This window comes from Gasterosteus aculeatus, chromosome 7, assembly GCF_964276395.1.
Source record: "Gasterosteus aculeatus chromosome 7, fGasAcu3.hap1.1, whole genome shotgun sequence".
Lineage (NCBI taxonomy): Eukaryota > Metazoa > Chordata > Actinopteri > Perciformes > Gasterosteidae > Gasterosteus > Gasterosteus aculeatus.
This window is the reverse complement of record NC_135694.1, coordinates 9,282,010-9,296,066: the sequence shown is the minus strand read 5'-3', so window position 1 is coordinate 9,296,066 and position 14,057 is coordinate 9,282,010. Positions and strand designations below refer to the sequence as shown.

General features: G+C 41.7%; 2 protein-coding genes across 5 annotated transcripts; both read right to left on the bottom strand.

The window, feature by feature from the left end:
* Positions 1–138: 138 nt before the first annotated feature.
* LOC120822986 (PC-esterase domain-containing protein 1A) lies at positions 139–4,076 on the bottom strand. Of its 2 annotated transcripts, XM_040183013.2 has the most exons (10): positions 3,891–4,076; positions 3,701–3,766; positions 3,361–3,439; positions 3,187–3,266; positions 2,495–2,727; positions 2,102–2,252; positions 1,319–1,559; positions 1,039–1,092; positions 581–700; positions 139–486 (listed from the first exon to the last, which is right to left on the bottom strand). In XM_040183013.2, the coding sequence occupies exons 2-10, from the start codon at positions 3,701–3,703 to the stop codon at positions 380–382; spliced, it is 1,068 nt and encodes a 355-aa protein (XP_040038947.2). In that variant the 5' UTR covers positions 3,704–3,766; positions 3,891–4,076; the 3' UTR covers positions 139–379. The 2 variants fall into 2 exon arrangements, with proteins under 2 accessions (XP_040038947.2, XP_077963478.1); XM_078107352.1 differs by lacking the exon at positions 3,701–3,766.
* A 499-nt stretch (positions 4,077–4,575) lies between these two features.
* Positions 4,576–13,960, bottom strand: rpgrip1 (RPGR interacting protein 1). Of its 3 annotated transcripts, none has more exons than XM_078107351.1 (31): positions 13,617–13,960; positions 13,201–13,327; positions 12,803–12,856; positions 12,560–12,677; positions 12,172–12,377; positions 11,973–12,075; positions 11,693–11,833; positions 11,421–11,526; positions 11,244–11,267; positions 11,004–11,150; positions 10,849–10,922; positions 10,354–10,571; positions 10,062–10,165; positions 9,910–9,960; positions 9,651–9,830; positions 9,423–9,540; positions 9,085–9,248; positions 8,682–9,012; positions 8,389–8,549; positions 7,927–8,159; positions 7,553–7,668; positions 7,196–7,398; positions 6,932–6,988; positions 6,670–6,818; positions 6,391–6,445; positions 6,195–6,249; positions 5,854–5,948; positions 5,560–5,749; positions 5,387–5,471; positions 5,115–5,245; positions 4,576–5,018 (listed from the first exon to the last, which is right to left on the bottom strand). In XM_078107351.1, the coding sequence occupies exons 2-31, from the start codon at positions 13,277–13,279 to the stop codon at positions 4,795–4,797; spliced, it is 3,972 nt and encodes a 1,323-aa protein (XP_077963477.1). In that variant the 5' UTR covers positions 13,280–13,327; positions 13,617–13,960; the 3' UTR covers positions 4,576–4,794. The 3 variants fall into 3 exon arrangements, with proteins under 3 accessions (XP_077963477.1, XP_077963476.1, XP_040038950.2); XM_078107350.1 differs by having other exon boundaries at positions 6,186–6,249; positions 11,693–11,830; XM_040183016.2 differs by having other exon boundaries at positions 6,186–6,249; positions 13,617–13,959.
* Positions 13,961–14,057: the final 97 nt, after the last annotated feature.

The following is a 14,057-nucleotide window of genomic DNA, read 5'->3' as shown; positions in this document are numbered from 1 at the left end:
CAAACAAAGACGTGACTCTCCAAGCTTGTTGTTCTGGAGGTGAATTGCTCTGCAACACACGCAAGCCTTTGAACCATAAATTGAAACTAGTGCGTCGACGCAGCCTTTATAATGAATTGCATTTTAAAACAAGTCAAATTTATAGCATCAACTTTTTAATTCAAGTGCAGAATTCAAAATCAAACATTTGGAATCAGAACGTATCCTATTAAAAAACTAGCAAATTACAATAGAATAAAAATAACCAGAAGATAATTTTCTGCAATAAGTAAAATCAGTATTGGAGGATTAACCCTTCCTCCCTATTGCGCTAAAAAAAAAAAAAAAAATGCGTAGAACTCTACCATCTCCTTGTAAAAACTCGCTGCCTCGGGACGGCCTAATGACGATATCTCGGGTGAGCGTACGGAACATAGTGGAGTTTGACACGTTGCCTCCTCATCACGTTCTGTTGATGGTGCCTGTTAGGTGGCCTGTAGTCGAACCCTGCAGGACATACACAACATGTTAAAAAGCTCAAGGACACTGCCAATGATAGGATCGGATAAGCTACAAATTCATTAATCCAATTATCTCTTACCATTTCCGAGGGGGGGTTGTGGTAGGTAATTTGGCTGCGGGTTGGTTAGGAAATCAGAAGGCCAGCAGTCGTTGGAAAACTCCCCCCCGTAGCTGTAATTTCTCTTTAATGGGTGTCGCTCTGTAAGGGTGACAATGGAGGTTGGTGTTAGATGGCACTATGTTTTGGTTTCTTAAGTTGAATTCTACTGCACAAGAACCTGACATTTAATAGTTGATACCATAGATGACAAACATCCTGCAATCAAGGTGCATTATAAAAATGAGTTTGAATATTTTAAGCAGGTTTAAAACAAAAGGCACAGGAAATAAATATTTTATCATCCACTGTTCACCGTTGTATACCTCAAATCTATAATTACAACTATAGCTCTGATAAGGAATATATTTTACCCATATTTGCTTTTTGTGAATTAAGAAAAGCAATAGAAATAATCCGAATCACATCATCTGTCTTACCTGTAAGTGTGGAATTTTCATTGGTTGGCCACTGTGCAGCAACCTCAGTGTTCTCTAAGAAAAAAAACATTTCACCCCAATTAAATATATTCTTTAAAATGTAAAAATAGAAAACCGCAGATTTGCAGTTGTACGCTTCCACCAAACATCATGACATGTTGTAATGATTGATAAGTGAATTCTGAAGAAAACTGTAAAACCCTACCATCCCATTATCGCAGTATGCCTAAACCACATCCCATATTATAGATGTACGTGTGTGCGCAGTATTCCTCCTCACCCACAGCAGCCAGTGGCATAGCAACACCCCAGGCCTGTGCAGAGTGCTCCAACAACAGAGAGGTTATCTTGCGGTGGGCAATGGCATTCCAGTGGACCCCGTCGCTGGTGCGATGTTGCAGGGAAAAGCGGAACTGGAAGTGGAGGTCCACCACATCCATCCCATAGGCATCAGCCAGAGTACCGCTGTAGAAGTTAGCTTCAATCACATCGTATCGCAGGTGAGAAGCCTTGTGCTCAATCTGAGACGAGGGAGGGCGAAGAGGACAACGCTTTGAGGCCGGAAAAGCAGTTAAGGAAAAGGCTTCCTATCCTCCATTGGAAAGTGAGGGGAAAATAACCAAACTACTTTTACACGTTGCTATAGTCTCCAATGGACAGTTACTCAATTTTAGTAATGCAATTCACTTTAGCTCCACCGGCAACTATTAGGACCCTAAAAGTCTAGTGCAGTCTATTTGACGTGAACGTATGAAGTCATAATTTAAAACTTTTACTGGGACATGAGAATGTCAATATCAGAATGATTTAGCTGTTGATGGAGACTAATCAAATACATAATATTCTAAATCTAGTCCAGTTTGTCATTCCGTTTTTGACAATGCAGCCGTTTCAGAGGGTCAATGTTGATTGCATGTATGTATACACACACCTCAGTAGTGGTTACACACCACCCGTTTCTGGTAATGTTAATTCCCAGTAAGGTTTAATGTGAAATAACCTTTTTACAGGCCAAAAATTGACTCAACAAGATCAAATTCCAAGGTGTTTGCTGATGTTGTACCTCTGGCACCAGGAAGCCTCCTTGAATACGCTTTCCTAAGGGCATGGTGAGATTCCATATGACCAGTGTTTCCTGAGGCACATTCCTTTTCAGCTCAGCAAAGAATGTGTGTAAGTTTTCCTTGTAGTTTTCAAGCCAACTGGAGTTGTATCTATGAAACAAGAGGCCCAAATTACTAGATTAACTAATAGAGATAGATGGATTTCACACTTTCTTAATTCACTGTGCTGTTATCTGGTCTGAATCAATGTAGATCAACACAAACAGCTGGAAATTGCATGAACAGGTATAGAGGAGACAGACAAACAACCACTTTAAAATTACAATTCAGTCGCACTGGAATAACTCAATGTTAACAGAACACAAGTATAATTACTCTATTCTACTACCCACCTGGAAATATCCCAAACACAGGAGTTGAAGATGATTACATCAGGCTTCAAGCCATTGCGCAAGTCCTCAAAGAAGCTTTGCATGTACGAAGAGTAAACACGCGTGACAAAGTAGAATCTGACTAAATGGTGGGCGGACCGGAACTGGCGAACCTCCCGGTACGCAGTGCCATTATGCATTCTTTCAAAGGATCCACCTTCCACCAGGCAGTCCTGTTCAAAACACATCTCACCCTGAAAGACAAAACACAAGTGCAAGCGTAACAGGAAAAAATGAGAAATACACAAGTTACCCGTATTGGGAAAGAGAAAACCATTTAAATAAAAAGGATGCCGTGCAACCCACAAAAAAACAAAACTGTTCAGAAGTTCAGATATTGAACTTTCTAATACATCAGCCTATAATGATATTAAAGTGGCAATGTCAAGATGTTCATTTAAATAATTATTAAAGTGTCTATTAACAGGGGAGGTCAAATAATTGGGATTGACTGGCGAAAGTACTACAATGTTAATACATCAGAAGTATTACAAACAGGGTCCCAGGAAAAAAAATGTGTGTCAAAAAACTACTCACACAATGGGAGTCTTCACACATGGACATTCTAAATAGACCAGGACTGAAATCTACAGGATGGCCACTTTAAAACAACCATTGAACTTTCATCTTCGTTTAACAGTATGAACACTTGCCTTGCTCTTCAGCTGCCTGGTGGAGAGAAACGTTTCCTTCTGCAAGAGCAGAACAAGGTCCTTGTATACAGACCTCTGAACTACAAGTGAAACACGGAGAGCATTAACTAAAAAAAAAACATGTAAATGTCTTATTACTTCCCATGTTTTTTTAGAACTTCGGGGACTACGTACTGGAGTCCCCCAGCACCACAACAAACTTGTTGTGCAGCAACTGGCTGGCCTGCTGATGGCTGACACACTTCGTGATATCCTGTTAATTCAACACAAAAAAATGTGTGTCGTTTGCAATGAAACACTGTGAAAGTCACATGGTGACTCGTGAAACACCTTTTTACACATGCAGTTTATTTTGTTAAATCGTTGACATGTAACAATTATATGGCTAATAACCTCAAAGCTAGCTAACGTCAGCTAGCGTTAATTGTTTACCTTGGCTAACGTTAGCTCCTGGTTAAATTAGCATTAACGGTATACACTCGTAAAAAAAGAAAAGAAACACAATCGTACTTACCATTATAAATTGTTGCGCAAATTGTAGATGTAGCCTTGTTACACAGTCGAAGCTAAAATTAACCAACTACATTTAAGATAATTAACGTCAACTCAATGTTGGCTAAAGACGCAAGACGGTTTTAGCTTCAACGTTAAGTTCCTCGTGCCAAATCCGCAATGGCTTCTTCAACTGATTAACGTTAACTTACCAGGCTCTAATGTTTCATTGTTTGAAAACTACACGTTTTAGTAACGTTAGTTGTTTGAAAACCTTGTTTGAAAACAAGTTTTAGCAGTTGTGTCAATTTGTGTCTTCGCCTTAGAAGTTTTCAATCACTAAATTATTCCATACTGCCGTTAATATAACGGCAGTTGGCCACAGGTTTCTCCAATCTGAAGACGCATTCAAGGACTATCGGAAAATTGGACGTTTCCGTTCGCGCCTTCAATTGTTAAAGTCTAACTCAAATGAGTTAAATTAAGATGTGGTTCGATTGGCTTTGGCCTATGTGCATAAAGCTTGTAACTATGAACTGGTAATACAAAGAATGTAAAGCTTAGAAATATGTATTCATTTTAAAATTCTATTTAGCCCTCCGCTCATTGAGTACTGAATTCACCCTGTATTGGAATACGACCTGGCACCAGGTTCTCCAGGCAATTAGGTCGATTGGTGTTGAATAAATTCAAATTAAAGAGTAAATCAACAATTGTAATGGTGAGAATGTCTTTCTGAGCAACAATCTTTCTGAGAAATTGTCTCTTTTATGAAGTTTAAAATGATCTAGTGTGTTACCCTGAATATTAGGATTGGAGAACAAAACCGATTAAAACTGTCTTTAACTTTTTGAAGAATCCAAAAAAATATGGAACACTGTAATTGAGAAACAACTGTAAGCTGGGAAATGTTTATTAAGATGGCGCTGTCAATCAAATACATGGTAAAGGTGTACTGGATAAACTTACATTTATAAAAATCCATAAATAAACTAGCCTTTCAAAATTGCCTCTTTATTTATTTGCTTGGGAACAGTCGCACAAGACGCTACGCACAGTGAAATGAAACTTCCTTCCTACAGAACACAACCTCTGTTTATCTCCTACTAATTGCTTTCAGAAGTCACTATCATCATCACAATATATCTGTATGTTATCTTTTGTTGTCTCTTCCTCCTGCTCCTTTGTTTTCTTTTCTGCCGCACTCTCTTCATCTGTGTCATCTTTCTTCATCTCGCTTCTCTGGTGGAACTCCTGATAAATCCCTGACAGAGCTTTTGCTGCTTCCAGAGACACTTTCAGGTTTCCTATCACCTCCTTGTCTTCATCCACACTCACCACTGAAGGAAAACCGAGACAGCTAACTGTTGAAAAATCCCTCTGTGATGTATTCGTTGTCCTCCCAATGGTATCAAAAGTATGACACAAACACCCACCATCAATTTGTTGGTCGCTGACATCATTTCCAGTGAGCAGCAGTTCCTGCAGGTCCAGAAACGCATGTCCAACGTCCACACACTCCTCATCGTCGTCGTCCATTGGCTCACTGACTACTGTGAACTTTAACCTTGCCATAACATACAGACATATGAACTTATATTTAGTGTTTTTGGTCTTGACACATCCATAAATTGCAGAAAAATAAATATACTTCATACATATATTTAATATTTTGTTACGGTGACACAAAAGACACTAATTACACTACCTGCCCTGATTGGGGTCAGTGCCCTCCAACATGGTGTATAGATACTGTCTGAGTGGAGCTGACTGTGAGCCATCCACATATATCACTGAGGGAGACAAGGAAGAGGATTTGGAAAGTACAAAACAGTCGCAACTTCCTACAAACAACTACAGTCGAAGATCACCCACTCTCACCTCGCGTGAAGTTGTAGTGAATCTCCTCTCCCTTTGTGGGTTTGCGGAGGGACATGGGCGTTTCTGTCGTCTCCATCGGGACGCCCAGCAGCCGGTATTCCACATAAACACGCTGCACTGACTTGTTCAGTGCCACGCGTGAGGACGGCTCAAACGACAGGGACAGAATCTCGACTCTCAGCTTGTCACCCTGAGACATGAATCAAAGTCAACTATTCATGTCATGTTTCAATAATACAATGAATTTTTTCATTCATACATTTGCTCCCACTCAAACAGTTACTTTGTTCGTACCTTCCTCATTTTCCGTTTTGGTGGAATGACGATGATGTCGCTTTGTGAGGAACTTGATTCTAAAGACTCTTGGGCTTCCCTGTCCTCTGCAGCAGCTGGTTAGACAAAAAAAGAGAACATCATTATGTTTTCAATTAGACCGACTGGGCTGAAAACCAAAGTCCTGTCAGCATACAACACCTAATATATTCCAGGTACATTTTTAAATCAAATATGCATATTTAGCAGGGTTTTGAGGTCAAATGGGTTCCTAAAAACATTTTTTTTGCAAATATAAAAAAAGAGTGAGGATTAAAATGACTGCAAGATACTGTAGGATCATCAACAGTTACCACTCTCACTCCTTTCTTCTTCCTCCTCCTCTTCATCCATTGACACCTGATCCAAAGGATGTTCCTGAGAAAAATACATTTGGTACAAGCATTCACCAGCCAGTCTCTTCCAATTCTAATCACATGCCTTTCTTATTCCACAACATTGTATAAACATCTATTACCAGGCATTGTTTGAAGGCATTTCTCCCGAATGAGCTCTTACCTGAATACTGGCATTGCTGGGAGAGCTTGTCCTCGACATTGTGGTGGGTGAAGATCTTAAAATGTATTCAAATAAAACCATTAATTACAATACAAGTAAAAATGATCATACTACAAATGCACGGGCTCTACGCTTTAATTAAAAATCTCAAAAAACTACAGCACCATTATTGACAATTGGTAATCTTTTACAAAATTGTGTGATGCTGTGTGGACTCGAATCCTAAATCTCCAAAACACCATCAAGCTCATCAAATTCTACAGTAACATGATAACTTACTTTCTTGTTTGAAAATGAGAGGGTGTAGTCACACTGGGCTCAGGCGCAAGGTCGGGTGTGTGGGTGGACCTCTTTTTGGGTTTCACCAAGGTGGGTTTCTCTGCTAGTAAGTTCTGTGAGCTTTTCTTTTTTATAGCTGGAGGTCGCGGCTGTAAAACAGAGGAAATATACAAATAAACAAAATAGTTTCTATGCTTGCATGGTAATGAAAACAACAGTTCAGCTCTACATTTGCAACTTTTGGTGGTGATTAGAACCTTACCAAAGCGTCAGTCTCTTTCTGTACTGCTTTGGTTTCCCTTGGCTCAAGTAGCTGAGTCTGCGGTAAAGCCACAGAGGAACAGGCATTTACACATTGATCTTTGTTGATGTTTTTAACCAAACCTCATTCAACATGATGTTGGCAAATTAAACACTCCGTAGAGATACATTTACTTTGAAAGAGGGTTAAGTGTGACACTACTTTTTTATCACTTCTAATCAAGCATTAGAAGTCCTTTTGCCTCACTGGAATAAATAATGTCACCTTCACTCTGGGCCTGGCTATGGGCCTCTGTGAGGATTCGGCCTCCTCTCTCCTCCTCTTCTCCCTCTCAGATCTTTCTACGTCTGGTCTTCCCTGTCTACCAAGCACAGTGTCCACCGATGGCTGGAAGGGGTACTTCCATTTTATCAAGACCCTGACCATGCCCCGAGGTCCACCAGACGGATCCCTCAGAACGTAGTCACCTGGCCGGACAAAGAGGAAAACTGATGATACACTTGATGAACACTGATGATTGGGTGGGTTATGTATTGCTACATGATGAATCTATGCAAGTGAACTAAAGCTTCCTCTAGTGGGAAATGAAGAACAACAATATTACTTTTCGCTCTCCCTTACCTCTGATCTCCCTGCCACTAGCTAGGGCTCGCAGTGGGATGGGGGTCTTGGCCAGATAGGCTGGCGGTATCTCGTCATCGCTGCCGTCAAACACATATACCCACAAACTGCTGGACCTGGACAAAAGCAGAATTTAATATTCTTGAATATTCTTGCAAAAATAGACTATATCAATTTTCAGTTTTGTTAACTTTACAAAAACTGAAATATTGAGATCCTCGTCAATTACGTTAGGATATTTATACATTTATTCTAGCAGTTATCCGATCTCCAAAAATCAACAACACATGAATAAACCTTGGAAATGTACCAAAACAAGTGAATATTATCTGAATTCCTTACATATTTCCTAAATAATACATATTTGACCGTACCTCAGGTAGTGCAATACATCAGCTGTTACAGCTAGAGGGTAGCTGGTAGTATCACTGAACACCGGGTCAGCGGTGGACTGGACAGTTTGAGAGACGTGGGGCGGCAGGTCATATAACCTGTACGTCAGGTAGGCATCAGGAAGAAGTCCAGGCCAGCGAGCATTAAGGCTGAAACAACGTTCTAGCATTACCACCAACTCGTTGGGGATCCCGCCACCGTAGTCATATAACTCCTGCAAACAGCATTAAATAAAACAGTTTCAAAATAACATGTCCCTGTTGCACTTGCTAAACAACAGACCTTTGAACAATTGTCTTTGGGACTTTTCTTTGGCAGAAAAAATGGTCTGTGAATGACTAAAATGTTACATAAAAAAAATCAGTCTGAAGAAATTAAGCCAAAACAACATCCATGGCAATGGACCGCTTAAAGGTAAGATACAAAATATCACCACATTTCACCTCATGACCAGGATCGTGCCAGCCGAGAGGGATGTGCGCTGGTCTCCTCTGTGGTGCTGTTATCCTGTCAGCTCCTCTCTCTGCCACAGTGTCTATGGGCTCTGCTGGATAAAATAAGCGGACCCAGAAATCCACCAGACCAACAACTGCACCCTCGGGACCTTGGACGGACACAGATAGACGGACAGATTATGAGACAATTAATCATCAAATAAGAGAGCGTTACAACAGCAAAATTTCACAAAATGAACTAGGCCTATAGGTGTAGATATGTCAATTTAAAAAAATCTCACCCGTGAGATTGACATGTCCACCGACGCGCTCCCCTCTCCTCTCCATAGCACCCACGAGGGACATCTGCCCACTTCCAAGAGTCACAAACCTGACGCCCCCTAGCGCCTGGTGGAGCTCCATTCTGACCCTTGACCCCTGACCTCCCAGCCTGACCAGATCTCGAGCGGTTAGAGCGTAGCGCGACGTGAAGCCGTAGTCAGGTTGGCTTCCTGACACCAAAGGGGTTGAGTGCACCTCAAAGTCCAAGAGGCTGTAGGTGCAGAATGTCACAATGCCCTCGCGGTGGATGCTGCTCATGGAACGAAGCCCTTCTGGGGTGAAAGTGGCAGCCTGAAGGTGCAAAAAACATTTACTTTAGCTCCACAGAAAACTTTTTTCAACGTCTGTTGTGTTTTTTTTTACCTTGAGATGGATCTCCAGCAGTGACTCCCCAGCCCTCAGCTGAGAAAAAGACATGTCTTCATCAGTGGGCTGTTCCACCTCCTGGTCTGCTGCTGGCCAGGTGTACTGTATTGGTATGGTCCTCTTGCAGTTCCTTGGGTTGTACGTTAACTCTTTTAACTGAGCTTCAGAGTAGAACAAAAAAAATGTTTTGAGAATCTGATGCTATAACTACTTCTTTAGTACCTTTTCTCAACAAACTGACAAACCCCTGCATGTCAATGACTCAATGACACCCAGCACTGAAGAAACTGATTATTAATCATTTTGGGTAATCTTGCCTCCAGTAATACTCTTACCTTGTAAAGCGTTGATCTGAAGAGCTCTTTTTGATAAGAGTTTGTCCTTCTCTGAAATCCTCCTTTTGCTCTCCACCTCCTCTCTTCTCATCTTCTGGTTGACTATGTTCAACTCTTCCTTCGGAACAAGAGTTTGATCAAAGACCAGTTCAGTTAAAATGGGAGGAGACACATTTTGTGTAATTTACATGTGTTTGACAAATGTGTTCATTGTGTATGTGCGTTTACCTGAAGGTCTTTACTGATACGGTGCTCTAGCAGGAGAAGATTTCTGGTCTTCTGTAATTCCAGCACAGTCTCAGCATGCGATGCCTGGATGTTTACCAGCTCATGGGCCAAATCCTCCGGCTTCCCATCAGCCCGGAGAAAACCCAGCCCCGCCCTGCTCTCCTGCTGCATCCTAAATGCCTTCAGTTGGAAGGAAAGAAAAAGCAATTCAGTGCAATTCAGTTTGGCAATTCTAACTGACATTACAAAATGAGCAAACCTTGATCTGGATAAGAGTTTCACTGAGGTCCTCAACACTCATGTCGAACTCCTGGAAGACAAAATAGAGATGGCGAAAAGTGAAAAAACAGGACATAACCAGGAAAATAAAGAAGAGACTGAGGTGTGATATGAGTCATTCATCTAAGTGACCTTTGTGACTGAGTCCAGTCGGTCCTGTAGAGTTGATATGTGGTTTCTGTACCGGAGAATATCCTGTTCCAGATGCTCCTGCTTCTCTATTGTCACAGAAGAGTCTAAATGAAAGAACCGGACAAATAAGTAAATAAAAGGGAATATAAATGAATGTACTTTTCTTTTGCTTTTCGCAAGTGAGTTAAGGCTTTGGTTGTTTCAATTTGAATAAAATAAAATATGTCTTCCATAACTACTCCATTCCGTCTCATTGCCAGCAGATGCAGCGCCTCCATGCTGAGACTCCTACCTCTTTCTCGCTTTCTCTCCTCCTCCAATATCTCCTTCTCTTGTCTCAGTTTCTCCATCTCCAGCTCCAGCCGGCCTCTCTCCCTCCCCTCTACTTGCAACATTTCTTCAAGTCTCTGGACGGCCATCCCGGTGTGCTCTCCCTGTTCCTCCCTCTGCTGGTTCCCTTCACTATGTTCTTCCACCTTGCCGTCACAATTGCGTTGCGCAGAAAAAGTACTAAGAAAGAAAAGTGTGAATATAAACATGCATGATGAAACATAAAATGATGTTTAGAAGTAATTGTCATATGTTAGGACTACTGTTCATATGAAGGTAAATAACTAAAGACATTTTCAAGCAGATCTAAAGTCACGATCTGTTGATCCTGCAAGGAAACTTTTACTTTAATATGCAGTTTTACATTTTTAGAGAAGCAGAGGTATGTTGTCTTAAACCTCCTTTTTAATGTGAACCACAATATCTTAAATACTTTTTTAGGGCCTAGAATACTCACCTCTCTATTAGATTGTCATAATTTTCTTTTATTAGATTCCTCTCCACTTCCAGGTCTGATATACGATCCTGTAGCTGAAAGGAGGATAATTTATTATTACTCTTAAAAACTGACAACCGATGCATCATCTTAAGTCTCTTTAAATGTTGCAATACCTTGTCCACGGCCTGCAGAGACAGAGTAGCAGTGGTAACTTGTCCTTCCAGTGCCAGTGCTCTTTGTCTCTCCTGCATCAGATGTTCAGTCAACTCCTCCACTTTCTCCAGCAGAGCTCCCTGACTTTCCCTCAGTGATCTCTGGCGCTGAGGTAAACACATGACACACAAAATGAATATGAGTTAAGTTTCAGACTGCTGCAGGTATTAATAAATCTGTCTATGTAACGGGGCGTTTACCTCCTCAAACTGGCTCTCATATGCCTTGAAGGAAAGGAAAAGTTACATTTACATATTTGTCTTTTGAGGATGAGTGCTTTGTATTTGTAAATTATGAAAGTACTGAACCTGAATTCATAAAATATTTTAATTACAAAAAAGAAATGAATGATCTGTATGCAAATACAGACGTCTAACCTCCTGCAGGTTGTTGAACTTCTCCTGGGTGACTCGCAGAGCGGTGCTCTTGTCTGAAAGCTGCTTTTGAAGGCGGATCAGATCCACATTCTCTCTAATAGTCATCCTGAAATGGAGACAAGAACAGGATTTATTATGTTAACTGACATGTGTGTTGTACAAGCAGCAGCCAGAAAGAGCTTATTGTGATGGAACGACCACCGCAATGTACTTCTTATGTAGTAGTTTTAAGGTGGTAAAAAAGGCTGTATTTGCACGTCTGCTGTAGCTACCTATGTCTGTCAGCCTCTTGCTTCCTTATGTCTCTCACAATTCCCTCCATCTCTTTCTCCTTCTCTCTCAGCGTGTCTCTGAGTGCCTGTCCAGTCAGCTCCAGCTCTGCAGCCCTCACCTGCTCGGTTCCACTGGACCTGCTGGGAGGGTGGAGGGGGGTCAGCATAGAGTCATGAGGGAGCAATGGTTGGATACAGGACCCGTGGCAAAATGAAGGGAGGCATGGTGATAAGATCAGAATAGCTCTTCATAAAGGTGTTATGGGCATCCCAAACGTACAATCTCTCCATTTCTGGCCTGGTGTCTTGCAACGTGGCGCCGTAGCGGGGCGGGGCAGTCTGGGCTGCCCTCCTGACTCCGCCCTCCACTTCCAGACATTTCCCTGACAAGTAAAAGAAGAAGTCGACAGGGAGGGAGTTCACAGACGGACGAGGAAGAGATAGTTACCATGGCTTACAATCAGGTAAAACATACACACCTTTACTGTACTTGTATGGCGTGCGTCCCCTGAGGTCCATGATGTGCTGCTTGGCCAGGCTGAGTTTATTCTGCAGCAAACCTTTTTGGCTCTCCAGCATTGCCACACGGGCTTCCAGCTCCTGTATTGTGTCCTCCACCTCCCTCTCCTTCACACCACTGGATCCAGGACGGAGCTGACGGAGACGCATCAGTCTGGTAGACATCCTGAGTCAAGGGACGCGTTGGCAAATCAGCCATATTAGGGGATTTGTCTTTTATAACTCTGATTAACTGTATTATTTATTGGAAACATGTGTCAACAGCTGCTGTGAGATCACACCTTAATGTGCCCAATTCCAACCAAACTGTCTTGCGTTAGGTACAGTCAGTGTCAATGTTTATATCACCTGCGTAGTCTCGTCTCCTGTGTACGGGTGTGTTGTCTTAGCACACTGTTTTCCTCTTGCAGTGTGAGACACATGTCCTCCAGGTGCTCTCTCGGAAACCGAAACAGGCGCTGAGGATCTGTACGAGAGAGGGTGGAAATCCCCCCCAAAAAAGAAAAAACAACATTTTATATGTTTATAGTGAATTTATAGTATTTATTTTAATTTGAAAGAGTTGAAAGGATCAATACTTCAAAGTTCTACCTTTTGTCTTCATGGTATGATGCTTCTTCCATGACTTCACATCACGTAGAGTATCTGGAGAATAAATACAGATTTAGTCTAGACCGTCTTTATGTCACAAACTTATACAAATGCACTTCTATTGCAAAACTCAAGGAGGTTTAAGTCAACAAATCCTCTCAACCACAACCTTCACTTTTACAATGAATTCCACCCACTTCACCTCGAGCTAAAATTACTATAGATTTACTTGTTGCAAATATATACACATCACTGATGTGTCCTCACTAGGTCATCTGCTCTGTTGCATTATAGTAACGGAGCAGAAAGCAAATACCAGGGGTTGAGGATAATAGTTATAGCAAAGCAAAGCAAATAAATAGATAGTTTATCTCATTGAGAAAAGACTGGAAACACACCTGGAACAGTTGGCATCAGTCCCGACCTCATCAGTCCCACATCTCTGACTGGGAGGTCCCCGGCTGTCTCATCCATCATGACTTCACACCTCCTCGCTCAGCACCGGCCTAGAAAGCGTAGCGCTTTCTACGACAATAATGTAAATAAACTTAAAGCCAGTTAATGACATAAGGCAGGAAATTAAGGTCTCTATATATTTGACAGCTGCTGAGATAAAACACTTAAGCTCAAGCTTGGATAAAGTTATCATCCCCACTTACCCCACAATTGATGAGCAAAATATGGCAATTCCTAAATGTGTAGCTGCAATTAGTGATGAATGCCAGGAATCCCACTGGTAAAACATTGTTTCACATTTTCATGTTCCTTCCTACAGTAACCGACATCCACATAGAAAACAAAATGTTTGGCTTACCATCGTCTGTCGGCCATTTAAGGGGTGTTCTTGCTCCGGTATTGAGTGAAGCGCAACATGAAGGCACGCGTGTCTCTGCCCTGCACGCCTGTCTCCGCCCTGCGCTTAAATATCACGGTTCTAATCCCTCTTCAGCCCCCACTCCTTCCCTGAACCCTTTTAGCTTTCTACACTTTCCTAATTCTTTAGTAACTTGCCAGCATTAATTGCTTACTTGCAATCACTGTGTGTTTGTGTGCATGCATTTAGTCCAGCGACACAAGCTAGTGTGTATACTCTGTGTGTGCATAACGCCTCTACCAAAGAATACATCCTGAGGCCGTTTCAGTGCTCCATCTGCCTCTGAACTAATCCTATCCCGGTACTAATCTGATTAGCAGTTGTTTCAAACTGTGCAATCTGAGAGGTGGCCTGAAGTTGGTTTTGTGGTCAGCCTTTGTT